Here is a 25,807-nt window from a genome sequence, read left to right on the forward strand (position 1 = left end):
CTGGGCCCCATTTTCTTCTACTGCCAGCACCTCGTGACGCACAGCGGAAACTAACTCGACCTGTGGGCCACGCGCAAAGATGTATGTTTTAAAGCTCATTAATGGCAATACACCGTATAACTTCTTTACCCTTAAGACGAAAACCATGAATGTCTCTGGAACAGCCGGCGTCGCTCCTAAGTAGAACAGTCACCCCTGCAGTCAAGCTGAGACGCACCTCAGATTCATCCTGCAGGGAACCTGTGAGCTGGAGCTTCGTTTCCACCTTCTTTCCATTTGAACGTTATTTCCGCCTCACAGCCTCCCTGCAGTAGCCTCAGCTCCCCAGAGAGCACGATGGCTGGATCCTCTTCCAGCCTCACCAGATAAACACAAGACACCCAGGAAGTTGTGAGTTTCAGATACTTGGGACATACTTCTGTTGAAACATGAGCGGTGTTTATCTGAAATTCAAATTTAACTGGCATCCTGCATTGTTATTTGCTAAATCTGGCAGCTTCTTCCTTGCTCTGGGCTAATTTGGAGACTATACCAGCCCTAGGCAACCTTGAGGACATAGGCCCCAGCCAGTTCCCACTGCCCCCTTGTCCCTTTCCCCATGTCCAGAAAGAGGACTGCCTCAATACATGGGCCTCCCCTCCAAGGCAGCAGGGAAAAAGTAAAAAAGGAAAGTTAATTTGCACTCTTTACCTTCCTGGAAAAGTCCATATTGGTCAATCTCTAGCAGGTTATTTGAATTTCTAAGGACACACTGCTTATTGTCTGTCTTTCTAAACCAAGCCCCTGACTCTGGTGCTTTGTATGACTTGGGGAAGACTTGGGGAACGGGGATGGGGCACGGGGGTGTTAGCAGATACGGTGCTAGAAGGGGGCAGAAAACAGAGAGGGAGAGTGTGTCTTCTTTCTAGATACCCAGGCTGGCCACGCCTGGTCTGTGTCCTGACCACGCCCACTGTTCTCCCTGCAGAGGCCTGCAAAAGGACTACCGGACAGACAGAGTGTTTGGGACCAACGTTCCTTGTTGGTTTGTGCACAACAGTGGGAAAGGCTTCATCGACGGACATTACAAGGACTACTTTGTGCCTCAGCTCTACAGCTTTCTCAAATGGCCTTGAAAAGTTTATAGTTGGGGAAATTCTATGTATAAATACACATTTTTTCCCTGCCACCTTTGCAGTCGTTCTTGAGTTTGAATAATTAAAAACTAACCAGATATCATGGTGGTTTATAAAACCTGTTAACACACCTGAAGAAAATACTTTGCAAAGAAGTTTTAGGATGTTGTTACGTTTTCAGATGGGAAGGTTTGTTAATCGAGGTCGTGCAGAGGAGGGCTGCACTGGTGAGTCAAGCTGCCGTCCAGACGGAGTCCTGGGTTTGGCATTTACTGTAAGGACTTCACTGTTTTTAGTGTTAGGTCCTCAACCTTGCAACTGAATACATTACTACACTGTCAGTTACATGGGAAATTCAATTATGAGGTTATTTGGTGAACTTGGAGTAAGAACAGGGGAAGTCACCTATCTTAATTGTTTTGTAGTTATATATATATATGAATATAAAGCCCTGTCACCCTCTGTAGGGATAACCTTGCCAAGGTACCTATGATGCCCATGATGCTTTGCCAAAATTCCTTCCTTAGTGTTGGCTTCAGAGACCCATTTTAGTCCAAGAAGCCTGTATTAGGATTCTCCTAAGAGAACTAGTAGGATAGCCATATCATATATACACACATATATAAACGTACACACCTATACAGTTGGCCCTTGACCAATGTGGGGCTTAGGGCTGCCAAAATCCCACACAGTCGAAAATCAACAAACTTTCATCTCTGTATCAAAGACAAAGGAATTGATAGATGACTTAACCAAGGGCAGGAAACTGAGACAGTATAGAACAGATCAGGACTCAAACCCTAGTTTTTTTTTGTTTTGTTTATAAATTTATCTTTTACTTATATTATTTATTTTTGGCTGTGTTGGGTCTTTGTTGCTGTGCATGGGCTTTCTCTAGTTGCGGTGAGCAGGGGCTGCTCTTCGTTGCGGTGCGCGGACTTCTCATTACGGTGGCTTCTCTTGTTGCAGAGCACAGGCTCTAGGCGCGTGGGCTTCAGCAGTTGTGGCACGTGGCCTCAGTAGTTGTGGCTCATAGGCCCTAGAGTGCAGGCTCAGTAGTTGTGGTGCATGGGCTTTGCTGCTCCGTGGCATGTGGGATCTTCTCGGACCAGGACTCGGACCCGTGTCCCCTGCATTGGCACGTGGATTCTTAACCACTGCGCCACCAGGGAAGTCCTCAAACCCTAGTTTTTTGATTCCACATACTGTGATCTCTAATTAAATACAAACTTTTCCCCATACTTAGTTAATTTTAAAGATCTGTAAAATGAAACAACAGGTGCTATATTTGTTTTTTAAAAATCCACATACAGGGGCTTCCCTGGTGGCGCAGTGGTTGAGAGTCCGCCTGCCGATGCAGGGGACACGGGTTCGTGCCCTGGTCTGGGAAGATCCCACATGCTGCAGAGCGGCTGGGCCCGTGAGCCATGGCCGCTGAGCCTGCGCATCTGGAGCCTGTGCTCCACAACGGGAGAGGCCACAATAGTGAGAGGCCCACGTACCGCAAAAAAAAAAAAATCCACATACAAGTGGTCCCATGCAGTTCAAACCCATGTTGTTCAGGGGTCAATCGTATATATGTATGTATATATATATATATGAAGAGATTTATGGAGGCTGGTGCAAGTCTGATCCATTATCATTCTGTGCTTTCCTTTGTTTATAACTTTCCTTTAAATCTATTCTGAAAATGGATATATGTTCAAAGGCCAAAGTGATGAAATTGCACTTAAAAAATTTTAAGGTACATTTTTATGAAGCTTTTGCTCCATAATTTGGTTAAAACAATTTTTCATTTTAGAAAGTAGACAAAACTACCTCTTTTTGGACATACCCAACCAATATTTGAGAAAGCAAGTGATCATCTTTTGACATAATTGCAAAATATTAAACATGTGATTATTTCTATAATTTCCAAGATAACCTCAGTTCTGAAGAGGTAAATAGCATTGTCTTTTAGTTTCATTCCTCTATAAAAATTGGTCACCTATGATTTTTTAAAAAATCTATTACATCTTTTCTATCCCTATTTCAAAAATACTAATCTTAAAATGCTAATATTCAACACAAACTTCAAAAGTGGGTTCGTATACTGGTTACTTTGTAAAAAATTTTGACCTTACAGCTACCTTTAGCTATATAAGGTTAGATCTATTCCCAGTATTTTACATGTGCTCAGTAGTTTTAAAAATAATGATGAAAATCTTGGGGTGTAAATTTACATGCAGAGTACTGAGCAACACAGTCCTAGCAAAAGAAACGATTTAAAATCAAACCCATGTTATTCAAATTATCAAAACTTTTATTAATAGCTGGTGTTTTAAAATTCATTTCCTGTAAAAAATAACCTTATTAATACTGTTCACATGTGTCCCTCTTGAGACCAGAAAATTGCCTTCTCTATATAATTAATTTTGAATTATAAGGGAATAATCAATTTTGAATTTCAAATGAAGAAACCAAATTAATGGGAATCATTGGAAAAGAAGGAACTATTCCACTGTCTGCCTCTTGGTTAGTTCTGAAAGTATTATGCTCTCAGTGATGAAGAAAAACAAGTTGACAATTATCTATGCTTATTCGTTGGACACCTTGGAACCCATTGGTAATTGATCAATATTTAATTTTGTATAAAGCTGGGGTAGTACAGGGCTGGTATTTGTCATATTCCTCTTTAGGATAAAAGCCTATCTTCAAAGCTTTCTGTAAGTATCAATCTAAACAGTTCCCATTAAACCAATTAGATATGTATGTCTTATTGTCAGAACTGTCAGGAAAATAAGAGCCTTTGTTTGAGAAACAAGACTGCGTTCAGGTCATACTTCTGTCGTAAGTTTGTTTGTTTGTGTTTTTAAATATCTGAAAATTAAACAAGGCTTCTTAGAGTCGGAAAATTGGCAATCCAAAGAAATAAGTTAAAAAAAAAAAGGGAATTAGAGAGTGTCTCTATGTGTAGTAAAAATGAACTATGAATCAGTAGTTATTTTAGTATCTAATGGTATGAGGTCCTATGCAAGTCATTCTACTTGCTTTAAAGGATCGCTTAATACCATAAGGAGGAACATCTTCTCTTCAGACTTATCCCAATCGAAAGAGCTGTAAGTGACTCCAAAGACCCAGTAAGATGAAAGTAGAAATTACCTGGCTGCCTAGATATATAAAAATGCTTATATGCTGTAATAATTTAGTAGTCTTATTCCTTTCTTAACACTTTTTCAGGGAATTCCCTGGCAGACCAGTGGTTAGGGCTCAGCAGCCGTGGTCCGGGTTCAAACCCTGGTCAGGAAAGTAAGATCCCGCAAGCGGCAAGCATGAGGCATGGCAAAAAAACCAAACCAACAAACAAAACAGAACAAAACACTTTTTCACACTGGCAAAGTCTACATGGGTGACTTTTTCTGAAATATCCATGTGAGAGAAAGAAAAGTCAAGGACGCTTCCTTTTAATGGTATAGTGATTCAATTACCCAGTTAACGTTTCTGGGGTCACTTCAGTCTACCTAATGACGAACTTACAACAAAGGCTGAGCCATATTCTAATCCTGTGATCCCATTTCACCGGAGTAGGAACTGAGGTATATACAGTTCCTACTTACGTTACGGGTAACAGTAACGGTCTCTCACTGCGGTATGTCAAAGTCAGGGCGGGTTTTTTTTTTTTTTGGCTGCACCAGGTCTTAGTTGCGGCACGTGGGATCTAATTCCCTGACCAGGGATGGAACCTGGGCCCCCTGCATTGGGAGCGCAGAGACTTAACCACTGGACAGCCAGGGAAGTCCCAGGGCAGGTTTTTAAATAGCTACTCCAAATTAGCTAATTTCTGTTTAGCGGCCAATCATTTCATTTGAATATCAATTCACTAAACATTGTCAATTCCTACATGACACCCATCTTGGGCCTACACCTGCTTCTCACCCTTTTATCTCCAGCACCTCCTGCGATCATTTACTTAGGGGAGGTGCTTTAGTAAATGTTTGTTGAATAAATTCACTCAAACGTGTCAGCAAAAACTGATAGGCAGTTAGAAGTACACAAGGGTAAAAAGAACAAATAAGGCAATGGGATCTGACGGCATTCCTAATGAAGAAAACTCAAGGAATTTGGTTTCCTAAGATATCAATGCCAATAATTTGACATGACCTCAAGCAAGCTGGTGAAAAAGAACAGCTTTCCAAAAACTGAGAAGCCACAGACAGAAAATATTTACAAAAGATATTATCTAAGACGATCATCCAAAATATACAAAGAACCCTTAAAACTCAACAGTAAGGAAGTGAATGACCCAATTTAAAAATGGCAAAAGACTTGAATAGACACGATATACAGATGGCAAATAAACATATGGAAAGACGCTCAACATCATATGTCATTAGGGATTGCAAATTAAGACAATGAGATACTACTACACACCTATTAGAATGCCAAAATCAAGACAACACTAAATACTGGCAAGGAGGTGGAGCAACAGGAACTCTCATTCATTGCTTGCAGGACTACAGAACACAACAGCCACTTCGGAAGTCAATCTTACCATTCAATCCAGGAACCACGCTCCTTGATATTTCCCCAAATGAGTTGAAAACTTACGCCTGCACAAAAATCTACACACGTAGGTTTATAGCAGCTTCATTCATAGTTGACAAAACTTGGAAGCAACGAAGATGTCCCTCAGTAGGTGAATGGATAAATAAACTGTGGTATATACAGATAAGGTGGTATTATTCAGCACTTAAAAAAAACAAAAGAGCCATCAAGCCACGAGAAGACGCGTGGAGGAAACAAATGCATATTACCAAGTAAAAGAAGCCAGTCTGAAAAGGCTACATACTGTATGAGTCTAACTATCAGACATTCTGGGGAAGGCAAAACTATGTAGACAGTAAAAAGATCACTGGTTGCTGGAGGCAGGCAGGGGAGGGGGGACGAGCGGGTGGATGTTTAGACTGATGAACCTATTTTGCATGATACCACAATGGTGAACAGATTTCATTATAAATTAGTCCAAGCCCATAGCATGTACAATCCCAAGAGGGAACCCTGACGTCAGCTACGGATGCTTGGTGAGGATGACGTGTCCATGCAGGGTCATCAGTTATAACAGATGCACCATCTGGTGGGGGTGCTGATGGTAGGGAGGCTGTGGCTTGGGGGGCAGGGGGCACGTGGGAAATCTCTACACGTTCTGCTTAATTTTGCTGTGAACTTAAAATTCCTCTAAAAAATAAAGTCTATTTTTTTTTTTTAAAAAAAAGAATAGCTTACGATGCTTTAAAAAGAAAAAAAAGTCAGGGAATTCCCTGGCGGTCCAGTGGTTAGGACTCTGCGCTTCTACTGCAGGGGGCCCGGGTTCAATCCCTGGTCGGGGAACTAAGATCCTGCAAGCCATATGGCTCGGCCAAAAAAATAAAGAAAGAAAAGAAAATAGAGAAAAAAGTGTACATAAGACGTGATTTTAGGTGTCTGCAGTCACTCTGCTTAACATAACCATATTGGCCTCTAAAAACTTACAGGAAAAAAGGTTCTACAGTCTAGCATCATATTTTTGTGCTTCAGACTTTTTTCAATTAAGTTGACCTTCAATAATGCTACTTTATTTTATCCTGCGACAATTTCAGGAAGATGCTGGAGAAAAGAAACGGGGGTGGTAGGGATGAAACATGGTTTTCTAAGAAGAAAACCACTGAGTCGATTCCAAACTTACAGATTTGGGGGAGGCCTATGAAATTTGTCATGTTTTATTTCTCCACTATAATCAGGGAGAACCATTCCCCTTATGGAAATTCCTCAGGTCACAAACGCTCGCCCCCATTTACTGACACTATGCTCACTTCCGTTTATCAAACACCTACTAAGTGCTGGGCTTTACGTCTGACACTCCATATGCATTTTCTGTAGTTCTCACAACAACCCTGCCGGGACACACTATTTTTGACAATTTATACATTAAAAGCATTGAAATTCGAGAACATTAACTTTCCTGAGGTGACTTAGCTAGTGAATAGAACAGCCAAAATTCAACCTAAAGTCTGCCCAACTCCAAAACCCAGCTCCTTTCCCCAGTACGATGCTGTCCAGCTATTTCGGAAACGCTTTAATTCATCCCATAATATTTTCTGTAAAGCTACTGACATCATCCTATTACTATTTCTTTCGCTGCCTCCTCTGTCTCTGTTCACCAGCAAATATTCTCCCGCCTTCTGATAATAGATTTATCACCCCTCCCCTAAGGGTGGGGTTCCAGAGGGATGGCCCATGGGTTGGAATACAATCCAAGTCTGGCCAGTCGGTAGTATTCCAATCCTTTTACTTGGAATGATCTGTCCCGGTGTGGATCCATAAGACTCAATCCCAGGTTTTTTGCTGGAACTGTGACAGAAGGGTAAGATGTAAACCTGGAGGCTGGAGATGCTGGCAGTCATCTTGTTGTTTTGAAAAGTACCTTGAATGAACCCAACACAGAAGCCAGAGATGACAGGGACCCAGCCCTGAATCTGGACTGCTTGCACCCTGAATCTCACTTGAATCGAGGGTCTGCTCCTTCGCAGTTATATGAACTATAAACTTCCTTTTTTTTTTTTTCCATAAGCAACTGTGAGGTGGGTTTCCTGTCTTTTGTATCCCTTCATAATACGCTGCCCTACTTATTTAAAAATGGAGAGCTCACCATTGCTGGCGGGACTGTAAAATGGAGAGCTCACCATTGCTGGCGGGATTGTAAAATGGAGAGCTCACCATTGCTGGTGGGATTGTAAAATGGCGTGGCCACTTTGGAACACGGCCTGGCAGCTCTTCAGAGGTTAAACATGGTATAACGTGAGTGAGTTACAGTATGACTGACTCCAATCCTAGGATCTGAAAACGTACGTTCACACAAAATCTTGTACACGAATGTCCACAGCAGCATTATTCATAATTGCCTCAAAGCGGAAACAACCCAAATCCAGCAACTGATGAATAGTTCTTTAAAAATGCGGTATACCCACATGATGGGTAATTGTTCAATGAAAAGGAATGAGATAGTGATCCGTGCTACAACGTGGATAACCCTTGAAAACATTATGCTGTGTGAAAGACGCTGGTCATAAAAGACCGCATATCGTATGATTCCATTTATATGAAATGTCCAAAACAGGCAAATACACAGAGATGGAAAGTAGATTAGTAGTTGCCAGGGGCTGGGGAGAGAGGGGAGGTTAGGAGTGACTATGGATACAGGGTTACTTTCGGGGGTGATGAAAATGTTTCAAATTAGATAGTGGTGGTGCTTGCACAACTCTGTAAATATTCTAAATACCACTGAAATGTCCACTTTAAATGGGTGAGATTGTATGGTGTGTGAATTATATCTCAATAAAGCTGCTATTCAATTTATAGTTTGACTCTTTAAAATGTAATTATATTTACGGTTCAACTTTACTACTTTACTGATGAAAATAGAAATTTAGAGTATATGAAGGATTTCCTCTAACTATATGATTCTAAATTGTCCTATATAAAACTTTACAATAATGTTCTTTTAATGAAGATAAAAAATCATCAAGGAAATATTACAAAGGAAATAAAAATAACAAAGACAAAATTACATAATTTTGATACTTCATTAGACATAACTAGATTTTTCTGTAAGTTTAGCTAAACAACTATACAGTAATATTTAAATAAATCCATTTGTTTTATACAAAAGAAACACCCTAACACAGTAGAGTCTTGTAATGCCTTTGTGAACACCAATTTGATGCTTTAAGATTTTAATGTGCTGTTAACAAGTCATCAAACTCAGGCAAGTTTAGAAATGTCTTCGTATTGAATTCCTTCAACTCTGCGTCCTTTTAAAGGGCCCTACAAATTAAAATAATTGAAGAAGAGGTTAAGAACACACATGTACTTACAAGACAAGAAAAGGACACACACTTCTGGATCCAAATTTGCCTTTTTCACATCCCTACGATACCACTAAGGTACCTAACAGCTCTACACATCTGTGAATTTTACAAGTATTCTAAAGTATTCTACGGCAACCTCATCAAGAACTGGCCATATTTTCTTCAGTGCTATGTGGCATGTGTTATCTCTAGACCCTGTGGCAGAGACTGGCTAGCTGGTCAGTATCTCCTCTGCTTCCTGGAGAAAGTCACACTTCCTGGCTCCTTCTGTGGTCAGGTATGCCATGAGATGGAGCTCCGGCCCAAGGAAGGGAACAGAAGTGACGTGGGCCACTTCCAGGCCCAGGCCATGCTCCCCTCCACAGGCAACCCGTCATGCTCCCTGCGGCCTGCCTGAAGCACACGGACACGGCAGCTGTCAAAACCCCGGTTGAAGGTGGTAGAGCCACAAGTCAGAAGGACCCTGGGCGCACAAATCACCGCTAAGAAAAGAGCCATTCCCTGATTCAGAAGACCTGTTCTGGACTTCAAAATGAGAAGTTAATGTCTATTATGTTTGTGCCATGATCAGTTGGGTTTTTTTTTAAATAACAAATATTATTTTAAGCAATACAAATCCTCATACTCAAACATATGTGTCTAGTTTAGCTGTGACAGGCTGGTCTTATTACAGAAAATGAGTCTAACCTGAAATACATTTTCTTGTTCCCTTCATATCCAAAAAGGGAAAGGGGAAAGAAAACTGGATTAATGAAAGATGATACCTGTCATAAAAGCTGATACAGCCTGGGAACACAGAGGCTAAGAATATGGGCTCTGGACCCAGACTGCCCAAGTTCAAACCCCACCCTCGGCAGGTGACATAACCCCTCAGTGCCCCATTATCCCCTAGTGGGGAACAGTAACAGTACCCTACATTACTGGCTTGTTGAGAAATATAAATGAGTTAGCACATATAAAGTGCTCAGAATAACATCTGGAACATAATATGCCTATGAGCTCAATAATTCTTTTTTCTCCCGTTGCGGAGCACAGGCTCCGGACGCGCAGGCTCAGCGGCCATAGCTCACGGGCCCAGCCGCTCCGTGGCATGTGGGATCCTCCCGGACCGGGGCACAAACCCGTGTCCCCCGCATCGGCAGGAGGACTGTCAACCACTGTGCCACCAGGGAAGCCCAAGCTCAATAATTCTTAACCCTTATTATTAAATCTTTCGGTTAAAATGTAAAAGTTGGTCCTCTCCACTGCAAAATATAAAATGATGATGGTGACTCTAACCCTGGGCTGAGATTTTAACATTTTTTACCTTCCTTTAAAAAATGCTTTTAAAATGTCTTTCTTTTAATGTACTATAATGATTACATATAAAGGAAATAAGTTCCCAGATAAAGCATGACCCAGTTTGACATCATCAGGTTTAAAGGTCGAAGGTCAATCACACTTCTGTGATAAGAAGGCCAAGCAAGGGATAAAGAAGGGGGGCCAGACTTGGGTTAACTAGGCAAGTATCTAAAAAGTTGGGGCTGGTTTTGAACAATTTGTGAGCTATTTAAAAAATCTGCTTAATAAATGTATAAATTCCAAATCTTATGATACTGATACTAAAATTTAAGATGCCAGAAATAATAAAAATAGGAGAAACCACTCGAAAAGTTCATGTCTTTCAGGGCATTGACTTGGAGAAAACATGCGGACGTAGAGACAAGCTGACCGACATGCACAAACCAGCACAGATATTTTTAATGGAGGCAGGCTGCAAAACAAGAAGAAAAAACCAAAAAATTTGCATGTGGGTTTCTTCTCCCAAGAGTACATGCTGCTTTGCAATCAACCAGAAAGGCTTTCCCTGCGGATAACCTCCGAGGTTCTATCTCGGTCCGGCTCTGAGAGCGATGAAAGCATTAGAGGGGAAGATGGAGCTGTGGGTTCACAGCAAGGCCGGGAAGAAAGCAGTTCTCGAAAAGCATACAGACTGGCAACCAAAGGTGTGGATGGAACCTAGAATATCCTCAACAGTACTGAGTCTTTCTGTTTCCCTTAGATGAAAACATGAAGCGGGATCTAAGTTGGATAGTATTAGGAAACTAGAAAGTGGAGGAGATTCAACCTGCCAAGGAAATACGAGAGTTTCCAGATCTTATGCTGATTGAATCAGAAAAAAAAAAAAAAAAACTGATTTAAAAAAGAACTTCAATCTGTTCATGTTGTCAGATTAATAAATTCCCTACTGACAGGTGACATTCCCTGTTCTTTTTTTTCCCCTTAGAGTTTATGTTCGTTGGTGATTAGGTTAGTATTTTCAAGGACAGGGAAAAAATGCTTAATTTACTGAAATGTGATTTCTTTCAAATAAGAACCTAAATGGTTTTTCTAGAAAGCTTTCCTGAGACACATGTCCTCAAACCAGTTCATAGGTGGGCTCAGGGGACCTAAGAACTCCTTAAAGGGAACACATAAAATTTGGCAGTTTATGTGCAGTTTCTTGCAGAGAGCCCAAAACTTTCATCAGACTCTTCAGGAAGTTGATTATTCCCCCAAACACTAAAACTTCCTGTAGTGGAGATGAAAAAGCTTCTCGTTTAGAGATAAAGATACACGGTGCAGTAGCGCAGGGATCTAAAAAGAATTAGGCAGTTAGGAAAGAACATGTTTCAGACCCTTCCTTCTGAAGACAGCTCAGGTCTCACTCAGCCTCATGTGCAGACCTGTCAGTGGACCATCAGTTCTAAGTCAACGAACAATTTTACTTAAATGTCAGATTTCTTAAAATCTATTTATTGATCTCTTCTACCTTAAATCCTTTATGAAAGAAAGAAGGACATTAGAAAATATTATTGATCTCTGTGGCTTTTCCCCCACTAACTCTGACTATATATCCTCCACTAATCACACTACGGCAGACTGAGTTTTATGTTAGATGTGGGGGAAGAAAACTGGGATATAAAGCTATGTGTAATATATACAATGTTATAAAATAGAAATACTGAAAAAAAACAGACCAAAATATTAATGGAGGTTATCATTTGCCTGGAGGGTTTACGGGCAATTTAAAAAATTATTTATATTAAATTGTATTTTTCAGCTTTTATCCAAGAGTGCTGCTAGAGACTGAATGTTTGTGTCCCTGTCAAAATTCATTCAATACATTCAAAATGTGATGGTATTAGGAAGTGGGGTCTTTGGGAAGTCATTAGGTCATGAGGGCAGAGCCCCTGAGAATGCATTAGTGCCCTTAAAAAGGGATCCCAGAGAGCTCCCTTTCCCCTCCCACCATGTGAGGACACATTAACCAGGAAACAGGCCTTCAGCAGACATCGAATCTGCCTGTGTCTTGATCTTGGACTTCCAGCCTCCACAAACGTGAGAAATAGATTTCTGTTGTTTCTAAAGCCACCCCAGTCTATGGTATTTTGTTATAGCAGCCTGAACAGATTAAGACACATAAGGAATTTCTTTTGTAATCAGAAAATAAAATGCTTTAGTAATGTCGGTCATTAGAGAAAATAAGCTTATAGATTTCCAAATAGGAGAGAAGGCAAACAGAAAACCCAAACTTAAAACACCAATCCGATGAAAAAAAACCATAGCACATTTTAAAAGCGTTTTGAAATTTCCGTCTTTGTGTAAACTATACTTACGGTTTCAATGACTATAGTAGCTGAAAAAGTCTTCTCATTGATGGATTCTAGGGTACCTTCATTTCCTCTGTAGCCTCCATTTAAAACGAGAATTCTTTTTCCTGTAACAGAAAAGGGTTAACACTTAATACAAAGAAAATGGCCACTTTCTTCTACTTTCTTACAGCCAAACGCAATTACACTGAATCAACATAGTAGAAAACAAAACTCTTCTCTTAGATGTCCTTAACCATTTAATATCTGTATGATGCTACAGTACAGTTTGTAGATACTTTGATTACTGTAACATTACAAGACTCCTCATTTTTTCTACTTATTTGTCAAGGGATGTTTTAATTTTATACCAAGGAGTATAAGGTTCTTGGAGGAGATGCCCAGAGCCCAGAAGTAATCAGAAAAAATTCAGCTTACTTTTAATTTCTCTCTTTTTAAGATAAGATGGTTGCTAGTTTCATAAAAGCGTAAATATATGCCTGCTGTTTGGCTGAGCCATTCTATCTCTAAGAATTTTCTCAACAGAAATCATATATCCATACAAAGATCTGTATGTGAATGCTCATATAGCAGGTTTGTTTGTAATGGCCAAGAGCTGTAAACAACCCCAATGTCCATCAGTAGGTGACTGGATAAAGAAACTGGCACATCCACATAATGAAACACTTGGCAATAAAGAGGAATAAAGTATAGATGCACACAACAACGTGAATGAATCCAAAATGATGTACTTAGTGAAAGAAGCCAGACAGAAACACAGGACACGTGGTATGATTTTATTTATATAAAATTGTAGAAAACTATGAGCTAATCTATAGTCACAGAAGGCAGACTGGTGGTTGTGTGGGGGACGGGAGACAGCAGGGAGTGAAGGACTATAAAGGAAACGGAGGAAACTTTGCGGGGTGATGGACACATTTGCTAACTTGATTGTAAGGGTGGTTTTCACGGGAGTATGCATGTGTTGAAAACATCAAATTGTATACTTTATACAGATGCAGTTTATGTTAATTACATCTTACTGAAGCTGAAAAAAAAGTCCACAATTTCTAATCCATAAAATGAATTTTATTTTATGGAGAAAGAATATAGGATCTGATAAACAGAAGTTTTAGAGACTAACATTATCACTGTGCCAGCAATGATACCACCATGAAGAGTCTGCGTCAGAGGCAAACAACCTAACTACAGAAGCATTTATACTAGATATGTGTAAGACAATTAAGGAAAAGAAAATGCAAAATAATACTGACTTTTACTTTACCATCTCAAATAACTAAACAAATATATTAATAATAATCCTAATATGATTGATTTTATCCAGATATGTCTGTGATTTGCTTCTGGAAAGAAAACAAAGATTCTAGAAAGGGAAAATTTATTTATGCCACAAAATAGCTTTCTCAGAGGACTGGCAAACTACCACCTCACCAAGTCAAACTGGGATCAGTTATATTGGCAGTTATATGTTTCTAAAAAGGAAACTCATACCCAGAACTATCAAGTAACGTCAAAAACTAAGGTTTTAAAGAATGGAATCACTTATTTCGATGGTATATTAAATGGTCTGCAAAAAGATTTACCTGGTGCTGGAATTACTGTTTCTAAATGAGTCTGGTCAAGTTTCAGCTTGTCTCCAGAATCAATCATCTTCACGACAGCTGTGTAATTGTCAATTACTTCCTGCCATGTAAAACCAACACTTTTATAACAGAAGAGACATGTGAACACAAAGTCCAAAGGACAGAAATAAATGTAAACAATGAAATTCTAACCAAAAGATAAGAGTAACTTGTTTTAAGAGTAACTCCTTGTATCAATGGAGCTTATTTTCTAGATGCCATATATGACCTCAGGCTATGGTTCTTAAAGAATTCAATTCAAAGCTTAGTGAAGGTTTTCATCTGGAAAGAAAAGGCTGGTGATCTTAGAATAAGACTTTAAGAAATACAATGAGAGGGATAATTCTGTGTCATTTCAAGTACAGTAGGAGGGCAACTTATGCATGCACAAGGGTGGGCTAGCATGAAACTATACTCAGGAAAAGCAAAAGAAAGAAAAAGACTGGAGCATTGATTTTTAAATTTTAAAATCCTAGAGCAATCAAAAGATAAGTCTCTCAGGCAAACCACAAGGAAGTCCTCCTTGGAACTCTGGGGCACTATTACATTGCCCGTCATTAACAAAGGGAATGTACCTTACTTACTAGCAAGGTGCGCTCACTGAATTTTTTTAAGAGGTGCCGATGGGATTTCATACATACCATTTGCTCTAGTAAGAAAGCCGACCAAAGTTAAGTATAAACTACGGTTGGAAATGAAATATTTCTCCAACCATTGGGAAGTCAGCCTTCCTTTCACGGAACCATCAAGAACCTTAGACACACTGCTTCTGTTACTAGGACTTGATTTTTAAGGAGTATCAAAATGGCTTTACACCAGCTCCTTCACCAAATTCCATCATAACTTCATGTTCTTACCTTAACAATCCCCTTTTTCTTATGATATTTCTCTCCAAGTTTTTTGGTTATAATTTTCACTACAATTTCCTGGAAAATAAGAAAAAAATAAAGATGGAAGGAATGATATAAATTATCTTTCCTCTTTTGATCCTTCATTTTAAACATTTTCACCAAAAATCATAGTAAAATGTTAACTGCTTTGCTAAATAAGACATTTTGGAGTTGGAAGTCTTCCCAATGATGGCAGAACATTTCCTTAGTAATCTTTCATTCCTTCTGTCTCTTTTTATTCAACACAGTTGGTTACCAAGAGGAAAAAACGCGTATCTCATGGCTGATTTCCATAGTGAAGATTTCCTGAAATCTAGGACTTTCATCCACCAATCTCAACTCTATTAATCCAGGTCTTTCATAGAGAGCTTCTTTCTTTCTCTCCATTCAAGGAAGAAAAAATGCCAAGGATGTTATATGTTGACATTCACCGCTGACAAAAAAACTCAAGAGAGCAGGAGTCTCACTGGGAACTGCAAGCAACGGAGGCTTTGAGCTAAAGCGCAACACTTTCCACAGTGCTCTCTTCTCATGATGTTGCTTTGGATTTTTGGTAAGACTGGACTCCTCCAGACTAGCTCCAGTTAAAAGCATCGCTCTTCTGAGCATCTAGTTCTCAACGGGAGAGAAATCTGAGTTTATTTCATATTAATGCATTCTGAGTTTGCTTCTTTATCATTGTTTTCCTGATTTCAATTGGCTAATGGCTGACGATGAAAATTAAATCACCTGACTTAATTCCAGATTCACTACAGCAATTCTGTATTTGCTACTTCAAGTGGATACAGCAGAAGTACTAGATGGTCACAAGTACTTCAATAAGCCAGGCTAAACATTACATTAACAAAAACCTAGTAAGGACTTTGGGGGAGAATATTTAACAGCAGAAAAATATGTTTAAGAGAAGGCTTGAATGTTCTTATTCTTAAGCCAGTATTCTATTAAGACTTTCTCAATGAAGCCATATAATACCAACAGCTTCTCTGATTTCTGGGCTAAATTTCTCAAAGGCCCTCATGGGTACACACACTTATAATTTAAACATAATTCATTACTTCATTGTACTATTGACACTTGCTTATAGCACATCTGTCAAAACTTTCTTTTCTGAGTTTAAAAACTAAAGCTCTCCAATCCATCTCTGTGGGCTGCTGGTTATTTTAACACACATACTGCCCATTTCAAAACGAGACACACACTGTTGTGGCCTCTTCCGTTGCGGAGCACAGGCTCTGGACGCGCAGGCTCAGCGGCCATGGCTCATGGGCCCAGCCGCTCCGCGGCATGTGGGATCTTCCCAGACTGGGGCACAAACCTGTGTCCCCTGCATCGGCAGGCGGACTCTCAACCACTGCGCCACCAGGGAAGCCCTGATCTTCACTTTTAATGTAACATTCTCCAAGAGGAGCTAGGAAGAAAATCTGAATAATTTACTATACTAGAAGATTATCAAACTGAAAATAAAATTTTTTAAAAAGTATTGTCAATGCAGGGACTTCCCTGGCGGTCCAGTGGTTAAAGACTTCGCCTTCCAATGCAGGGGGTGTGGGTTCAATTCCTGGTTGGGGAAGTAAGATCCCACATGCCTTGTGGCCAAAAAACCAGGGCGTAAAACAGAGGCAATATTGTAAGGAGTGCAATAAAGACTTTAAAAATGGTCCACATTAAAAAAAAAATCTTAAAAAAAAAAAAGTATTGTCAATGGGAAGAAAACTTTTAGACTAACTAAAAATTTTTTTTTTTTTTTTTTTTTTTGCTTTTGGTTTGTTTTCTTTTTCCTTTAAACCAATGGTTCTGAAAAAAGGTGATTCTAAACATGAGAATCACCTAGGCGGTTAGTGAAAATAGCCATTTCACCCCAGGAGACTGGATAGTGGTAGTATTGAAGCATATATATCTTGGAAAGAAATGGTCTAAATTTTTTTGAATTGTGCTCTGGTTAAGAACTACTGCTCTAAGCAAAATTCTTGATTACACTTTCATAAACAATATATGAAACTATTAATATCAAATGCTAGCTACTCCGACAGGGAAAGCAAACAAAATAATCCATAGATGGTTGCCTCTCTCTAGGTCCTTCCTTTTCTAATCTTGACCCAGACTTCTACTCAGAGACGGAAGTCAGGGAGACTAATGCATCCCAGGAAGTACTGTTTATTAGGGCAGAGTACAACCTAGTGAATATGCCAGGGACATCCTAGCTCACCACTTTCTAAATGACCTTGGGGGAATTACTCAAATAATCTATACCTCAGTTTTCTCACCTATAAGAAGGGAATAATAACAGTAATCACCTTGTAGGGCTGATATGAGAATTAACTGAAATAATTCATATGAAGCATATTTTTTAATAGTTTTTCTTTTTTTTTTTAATTGAAGTATAGTTGATTTACAATGTTGTGTTAGTTTCAGGTGTACACCACAGTGATTCAATTATATGTATATGTTTATCTATTCTTTTTCAGATTCTTTTCCCTTATAGGTTATTAAAAAATATTGAGTATAGTTCCCTGTGCTATACCGTAGGTCCTTGTTGGTTATCTGTTTTATACATAATAGTGTGTAACTGGTAATCCCAAACTCCTAATTTATCCCCTCCCTACTCCCTGCCTTTCCCCTTTGGTAACCATAAGTTTGTTTTCCATGTCAGTGGGTCTATTTCTGTTTTGTAAAGAAGCTCATTTGTATCTATTTTTTTTTAGATTCCACATATAAGTGATATCATATGATATTTGTCTTTCTCTGTCTGGTTTATGAAGCACTTATTCTCTATTTAATACAGCAAGGATTTTCATTTTACATAACTTATTTCATGATCTTTCATGTGATCACCAGGCAAATATTTCCCATTATATAAGAACATAAACTAAGACATGGAAACAAAATTATTTTTAAGCTAGTGAGGGAATAACTATGAAGATTTAAATTAGAACTTTATGCTTTTTGATCTTCAAGATCATTATTAATAATAATAAAAGTAAATCAGAAATTTTCAAATCAGAAATTACCCAAATAATTACTTTCCACTCTCGTGTTATTGATCAAGCCAGCTTCCTTAAGGATAACTAAGATACCCTGAAGGTTTTATGAAAACTTCATATTCCAGTAAGTTCAAAATCGAGCAGCAATAAATAAAAAATATTTAAAGTACTGAAATGTTTTAAAATTATTATGCAATTGTTATCTTAAAAGAATAAGAAATAAAGTGAAATAAGTCAGAGAAAGATAAAAACTATGACATCATTTATATGTGGAATCTAAAAAATACAACAAACTAGTGAATACAACAAAAAAGAAGCAGACTCACAAATATAGAGAACAAATTAGTGGTTACCAATGGGGAGAGGGAAGTGGAGAGGGGCAATAAAGGGATGAGGGAAAAAAAAGTTATTATGGGCTTACATGAAATCATGTGTGTGAAACTTTTGAAAACTGGAAAGCACTACAGAATTTAAAGAATCTTTCTTTCAATAAAAAAAAATTTTTTAAAGACTTTAGTAAATTAGATTAAGAAAAAACGAAAAAACAGAAGCAGCAATAATAAAAAAGCAATAAAAAACAAATCTTTCCTTGAACTTATATAATTAAAACGTGTTTTAGAAAAGGGAACCCTCTTGCACTGTTGGTGGGTATGTAAATTGATACAGCCACTATGGAGAACAGTATGGAGGTTCCTTAAAAAAACTAAAAATAGAACTACCATATGACCCAGCAATCCCACTACTGGGCAAAGAGTCATGTACCACAATGTTCATTGCAGCTCTATTTACAATAGCCAAGACATGGAAGCAACCTAAGTGTCCATCGACAGATGAATGGATAAAGAAGATGTGGCAGGTATATACAATGGAATATTACTCAGCCATAAAAAGAAACGAAATTGAGTTATTTGTAGTGAGGTGGTTGGACCTAGAGTCTGTCATACAGAGTGAAGTAAGTCAGAAAGAGAAAAATAAATACCATATGCTAACACATATATATGGAATCTAAAAAAAAAAATTGGTTATGAAGAACCTAGGGGCAGGATGGGAATAAAGACACAGACCTACTAGAGAATGGACTTGGGGACATGGGGAGGGGGAAGGGTAAGCTGGGACAAAGTGAGAGAGTGGCATGGACATATATACACTACCAAATGTAAAATCGATAGCTAGTGGGAAGCAGCCACGTAGCACAGGGAGATCAGCTCGGTGCTTTGTGACCACCTAGAGGGATGGGATAGGGAGGGTTGGAGGGAGGGAGGGAGGGAGACGCAAGAGGGAAGAGATATGGGGATATATGTATATGTATAGCTGATTCACTAACACACCATTGTAAAGCAATTATACGCCAATAAAGATGTTAAAGAAAAAAAAAAAAGCTGTTTTTACAACAAAGTACCTAACTGGGTATTCTTATAGCAAAAACTGAAAATAATTCCAGGCTTAAATTCAAGGTGTCCATACACAAATTTGGCATTAAACTCAAGAAACATTACTGGTCCATGAACATGAAGTAACCCTCTAATAACAATACAACCAATGCTTACAGAGTAGATGCAAAGACAAGTCATTAAAGTTATAAATCTATCTACAGAATTTACAGATATTTAAGAAATTTAGTCATTTATAGCAAATGCTATTTAAATCATTTGCTTAAAAGCACATTTAGAAGTAAGAAGCCCCAGTGGGATACGTACAGGCTGGAGCCAGTAATCTGTTCGGGCAGCTCTTTTCTTCTCCTCTTCAATCTGGAGGACGCATGAGACATTCATAAAATTACCTCTTTAAAATCCTCAATTTATTTCAAATAACATTTCATTTAGCAAAAGAACACCATAAAACACACTTCACAGAAGATCGATATAATTTGCAATCTCTGATAAACACAAACCTTTTTTTGCAATTAGTTTTTGATTGAAAAAAAAAGCAACCTGGATTTAGGAAAATAAGTGATAGGCAAGTCAACTGACCAAGAAGATAAACGTAAACAACCTCTATTGAGTCAATACTGCATCTCCACCTGCCAGCATTACTCTGCCCTATCCCTGCTTCCTCCCCTGGACTGTCATGCGCTGGAAAACAGGTGATGTTTTCAGGGGGCAAAAACATAACTCTTACAGACCAATTCAGCACAGCATAGTTGGGTATACAGTTTGATGGCAAAGAGGAGCTTCCCTGTTTGATAAGGATAATAAAGCCTGTGAATGGAGGGGAAGAAAAACACAACCAGGAGAGAAGTAAATGAAAGGGTGACCAAAAGGAAAACGTGCTGACCAGCTGACCTGGCTGTATCTCACACCTTTTTCTTTCTCAACTGCTCAGTTAACCCTAAGTACCTACTTTCAAAGGGACTGAACAATGTCACTCTTTGGTTGATTCAAAACCTCATCTTAATTCCTCCAACTTTCCAATATGAACAAAAAATATTCTAAACTTGACATGGTTATATTCTAAGCAGGTAGATCTGGCTTTCCATTTTACTTTGAATTAAATTAAAATGGCTTACAAGACCTCTGTGGTGTTGCCCGTTTCTCTCTCCAACCTCAAATGCCACCACTCTTGTGCTTACCATGCTCTAGCCACCTGGATCTTCCCTTTGGATGCTGAGCTAGAGATCTCCCCTGCCCTAGTGGGGGAACAAGCTATCTCCCCACTCCCTGCCCTCAGACCTCCTCAGCACATAGCATTTTGTAATTACTTATCCACTGGTTCACTTGGTCGTGGAATGCCTCCTTCACTAGGGTGAAAGCTCCATGACATGCAGGGACTGTTTTTCTCCCTACTCTACACATGCAGGACCTCACATGATGCCCAGCACGTAACAGCAACTCAGTATCTGCTGAATGATGTAATGACTACATCTCACAGCGTACACACGTTATATTATACTTTAAGCTTTTCTAACTGTCCTGCATTGTGTGAGGACTCAGTAACAGGGAAGACCAAACAGTTACTCCCATCCCTTGACAAATGAAAAGGAATGAGGAGACCAGAGGAAATGATGTTACAGGGAAAAACGTTAGCTTCTTGTACCCATTTATTCTTTCTCTTCGCCTTTTCTACTTATTTCATAAATTTATTGATAAGGGAAGGTGATGTGTTGGAAGGGAGAAAGGAATATTTAGGAATATATTAAGAACCTTCTGCAGAACGGCTCTAGAATTTCAGGTAAATTTAGAGCAAAAGTATAGCCCTAGATCCAGATAATCATAGGTTTTCACTGATTCATCATATAAACTTGGCCATCAGGTTAAATCACATTAAAAATATGTCAGAGGGCTTCCCTGGTGGCGCAGTGGTTGAGAGTCCGCCTGCCGATGCAGGGGACACGGGTTCATGCCCCGGTCTGGGAGGATCCCACATGCCACAGAGCGGCTGGGCCCGTGAGCCACGGCCACTGAGCCTGCGCATCCGGAGCCTGTGCTCCACAGCGGGAGAGGCCACAACAGTGAGAGGCCCGCGTACCGCGAAAAAAAAAAATAATGTCAGAGCTTTCTCTACCAGGCAGGAGGTGGTAAGTGGAAGTCAGAGGCAACAGGAGAGCCTAGGTTGGTGGGGGCATCCATGGAGGATGCCAATTTCACGAAGCCACCAAAGGTGAGCAGAGCTTTCATTTCTGGCTTCAATTACCACTGAGGTTCTCCTAAACTAACTTTATTGACCATAATTTCATGGAGTGTTTTGAAGACAGCACTTGAGGCAAGAAAATAAACCTATCTAAGGACGTTCCAGCCCCATTCAGATGGAACTATACCTAGGCTCTTTTTTCCTAACCTGGTATGAGCACATTTTTCTCACTTTATATTAATCTCATAATTGGTGAAACTATTTAACTTTCCTTGGTTGGAATCACATAATTCCCCTAACAGCTAGAGTTGACAAGCACTTCATAAAGCGTACCTCCATGATTTCATCGAGTGCAGATTTCTTCTTCTTCTTTTCTTTTGACTGAGCTGAGCTCTGGGAAGATTCCTTCCGTTTCACCGATGCTGCGTTCCCTACTGTCTTCAGAGCACTTGGTCCCAAAGAACTGATGGGAAGAGGAACCGTGCTGTTAACAAAAACTGTGCAAAGACGCAGGCTTTATATAATGTGCAAAAGGAACAACACAGAAGATATCTGTTATATGGTTAGCCTCGAACAGATTAGTCAAAACTACAAAGGGCGCGTCTATCACTTACAGGACCGGGAGCAGCGTGAGAACATGGAACCCTTCCTGTCCCCCCACCTTCAGCTAGTGCCACTCTATCAGTGTGGCTGAGTGACGGGTGACAGCATTGGCTTCAGGGTTGGGGCCACCAGGGTTTGATCCTACTTCTGCTGGGACCTTGAGCAATTAACTTTTCTAAGCCTCATTTCCTCACATATAAACGGGGGTAGTAATGTGACCCAACTCTAGCTCGACCGGCAGGATTAAGTGAGATGTTTGTAAAACAGCTGGTAGAAGTCCGGCACATTATCAGTTCTATTTCTTTAAAGCAAAGATCTCAACATCCAATTAAAATTTTTTTTATCGTTCCCAATTGCCTAACGTCATCAGTGTACATTCTACATTTCTGAGCGCCATCATAAAATTGTCACCACAGGCCCCAGAATGCCATCCCTGATGTATTACGTATACTTGTCATTCTGTACACTCTGCTATTGACTGAGCCATGCCCTGTGCTTCAAGCTTTTGCAAATCTGCACATGCCTCTTTTATACCTAAAATAGTCTCTCCATTTATCTCCATTTGCTGAACTTCTTTAAGATCCATTCTTCATGAGGCTTCTTGGAATTTGTTGTTTTTGAACCGCCATAGCACTTTGGGGCAGGCATCCCACTCCACCTGGTATATAATCATTTGTATATATGACTCCTCTCTCACAGTAGGGGAGAGAATATATATATCCACATATATATATATATATATATATATATATTTTCCCCCCCTGTAAAGTAGCAGTAACTATCTTGTGACTCAGATAAAATAGATGCTCCATTAATATTTGCTGACTCACTGAATATTATCAGTATAATTATTTAATTTGTCATACTTGTAAAATACAAAGAACACATATTTGCACAAAGCTACCATGGAAACAAGAAAAAAAGTGTGATTATAGAGAATACAGTAGAGTTAATATTTTCCACTCTTTGGACCTTTTCCTTTAGGCATTTAAAGGCAGCATTAGCTTTATTAGCAGCCGGATGACTGTAAGGACTCCCAGTGGAGCCTGCAGTCAACTTAAATCCCTGCTTCTTATATGGGGAGGCTGCAGGTCAGGACTCCCACACCCTGTCTTCATGGAAGCCATTCTCTCTTTATCTAACTGGAAGGCTTTAATTTTACCCTTGCGATATTTCACTTACTAGGTTTTGTCCCATAATTCAATCCTCTGACATATTTTTAAGTTCTAAGGTTTGTGACAACTGTAAATAATATACATTGGTTGTGAACAGATTAAGTCCAAATAAAGATAAACTCTTCAACATGCTACTCAAAATAAATATTCTTTGAAGTTAAATGTACTTTGAGCTAGGAATCCACTGAATTTAGCAATAATTCCAGATCATAAACAACCACAATATGTCTATATAATAGGCACTAATAATCCCAGCAGAAGGGCAGTTAGGATTACGTGGCTATTTTCGGGTCTAGTAATTACTTCTTCCTTACATGTTCACAAACCACTATTTCCTACTATAATCACTGGGAAAAGCTAGCTACTATTGTGTTCTGAAGATTTTTCTCCACTTTTAGAAAAAACATTTGCTTATTTTTCTGCTTTCTGTGTCTTCTCACATTCTCCATGATTCCTCAAATTTTATCAACAGCGAGTCGTCAAACACATCTATAAATTATTCAATATTTTGGTATTTGTTTCAGTTTGGAAATTTAACCCAATTTAAAAATGGACAATAGACAATTCTCCAAAGATCTATAAATGGCCAGAAAGCACATGAAAAGATGCTTAACATCACTAATCATTCGGAAACTGCAAATCAAAACCACAGTGAAATACTACCCACACTCATTAGGATTGCTATTATAAAAAATTACAGAAAATAACAAGCACTGGCAAGGATGTGGAGAAACTAGAACCCTTGTGTAATTGCTGGTGGGAATGTAAAATACTGCAGCTGCTGTGGAAAACCTTTTAAAAGTTAAACACAGAATTACCATACAATACAGCAATTCCACTTCCAGGTAAATACCCAAAGGAATTGAAAGCAGGGACTTGAACAGGTATCTGTACACCGATGTTCGGAAGAGCATTAATCACAAGAGCCAAAAGGTAAAAACAACTCAAATGTTCACTGACAGATGAATGGATAAACAAACTGTGGTCTATATATACAGTGGGGTATTATTCAGATTAAAAAGGAACGAAATTCTGATCCATGCCACAACATGGATAAACCCCGAAGAGCTTATGCTAAGTGAAAGAAGCCAGACACAAAAGAACAAACACTGTATGATTCCACTCAAATGAGGTAGTCAAATTCATAAAGACAGAAGAGTAGAACAGAGGTAACCGGGGGCGAAGGGGAAGTGTCGTGGGGAGTTATTTTTTAGTGGGTTCAGAGTTTCAGTTTTGGATGATGAAAAGATCTGGAGATGGATACCGGCGATGGTTGCACAGCAATGTGAATCTACTTAATGCCACTGAATCGTATACTTAAAAGTGGTTAAAATGGACCATCTTATGTTATGTATATTTCACCACACAAGAAAACTAAACTGAATAGGAAAAATAAAGTTTTCTATTTAGCAAATGTATTCAGCATTACTAAATGATTAAAATGTGAGAATCATCGGGAATAAAAAGCTAAACAGAAGAGCCCATCAGGATCTCATGATGTAGTGGGAGAACAGATACGGAGGGCATTGCACGGAGAGAGAGCAGTAGATGCAAGCGAGGGTGAGACCACAGAGTGCTTAGGAGACAAATGGCTTAGCAGAGCTGTGGTGCAGATGGCAGGTGGTACGCCTGTAAACGTAACTAGAGGTTATCATATAGACGATGGCCTAAATTGCTGAAAGTCTTTAACAAGAGAAAGACATGGTAAGATTTGACGTTCAGAAAGCTCCTTTCTGCTTGTGATATCAAGAATCTCTTAGAGGGACTTCCCTGGTGGCAGAGTGGTTAAGAATCTGCCTGCCAACATAGGGAACACGGGTTCAATCCCTGGTCCGGGAAGATCCCACGTGCCGCGGAGCAACTGAGCCCATGTGCCACAACTACTGAGCCGGCGTGCCACAACTACGGAAGCCTGCGCACCTAGAGCCCGTGCTCCACAACAAGAGAAGCCACCACAATGAGAAGCCCACGCACCACAACGAAGAGTAGCCCCCACGCACAGCAATGAAGATCCAACACAGCCAAAAATTAATTAATTAAATTTTAAAAAAGAATCTCTTAGAGCTAAAATGTAAATGAAAAATATAAAGAATGTTGATGAGACATGATGAAGGATAGTATTCTAAAAGATTAATAAAACGGATAATAAATTTAAGTACCTCGTTGAAAAGAATATTCTAGAAAAACAAAAATTATACAAATGATAAAAATTGAGGGCTTCTCTGGCGGCACAGTAGTTGAGAGTCCACCTGCCGATGCAGGGGACACGGGTTGGTGCCTCAGTCCGGGAAGATCCCACATGCCGCGGAGCGGCTAGGCCCGTGAGCCATGGCTGCTGA

The 25,807-nt window shown here is 39.4% G+C and overlaps 2 protein-coding genes across 2 annotated transcripts in view; one reads left to right on the forward strand and one right to left on the reverse strand.

Moving 5' to 3' along the window:
• ITIH2 (inter-alpha-trypsin inhibitor heavy chain 2) overlaps positions 1-1,168 on the forward strand; it is a 37,572-nt gene extending 36,404 nt beyond the window's left edge. The window contains exon 21 of the mRNA XM_024732319.1: positions 968-1,168. Within this exon, the coding sequence (XP_024588087.1) occupies positions 968-1,115 (148 nt within the window). The 3' untranslated portion in view covers positions 1,116-1,168. The remainder of the gene's footprint in view (positions 1-967) is intronic.
• A 7,446-nt stretch (positions 1,169-8,614) lies between these two features.
• Positions 8,615-25,807, reverse strand: part of KIN (Kin17 DNA and RNA binding protein) — a 36,383-nt gene continuing 19,190 nt past the window's right edge. The window contains exons 8-13 of the mRNA XM_024732318.1: positions 22,024-22,153; positions 19,821-19,871; positions 15,110-15,178; positions 14,214-14,313; positions 12,637-12,737; positions 8,615-8,954 (exon numbers count right to left, since the gene is read on the reverse strand). Coding sequence (XP_024588086.1) covers positions 8,892-8,954; positions 12,637-12,737; positions 14,214-14,313; positions 15,110-15,178; positions 19,821-19,871; positions 22,024-22,153 — 514 coding nt within the window. The 3' untranslated portion in view covers positions 8,615-8,891. The remainder of the gene's footprint in view (positions 8,955-12,636; positions 12,738-14,213; positions 14,314-15,109; positions 15,179-19,820; positions 19,872-22,023; positions 22,154-25,807) is intronic.

This window comes from Neophocaena asiaeorientalis, unplaced genomic scaffold (genome assembly GCF_003031525.2).
Source record: "Neophocaena asiaeorientalis asiaeorientalis breed wild unplaced genomic scaffold, Neophocaena_asiaeorientalis_V1.1 scaffold176, whole genome shotgun sequence".
In the NCBI taxonomy this organism is placed as follows: Eukaryota; Metazoa; Chordata; class Mammalia; order Artiodactyla; family Phocoenidae; genus Neophocaena; species Neophocaena asiaeorientalis.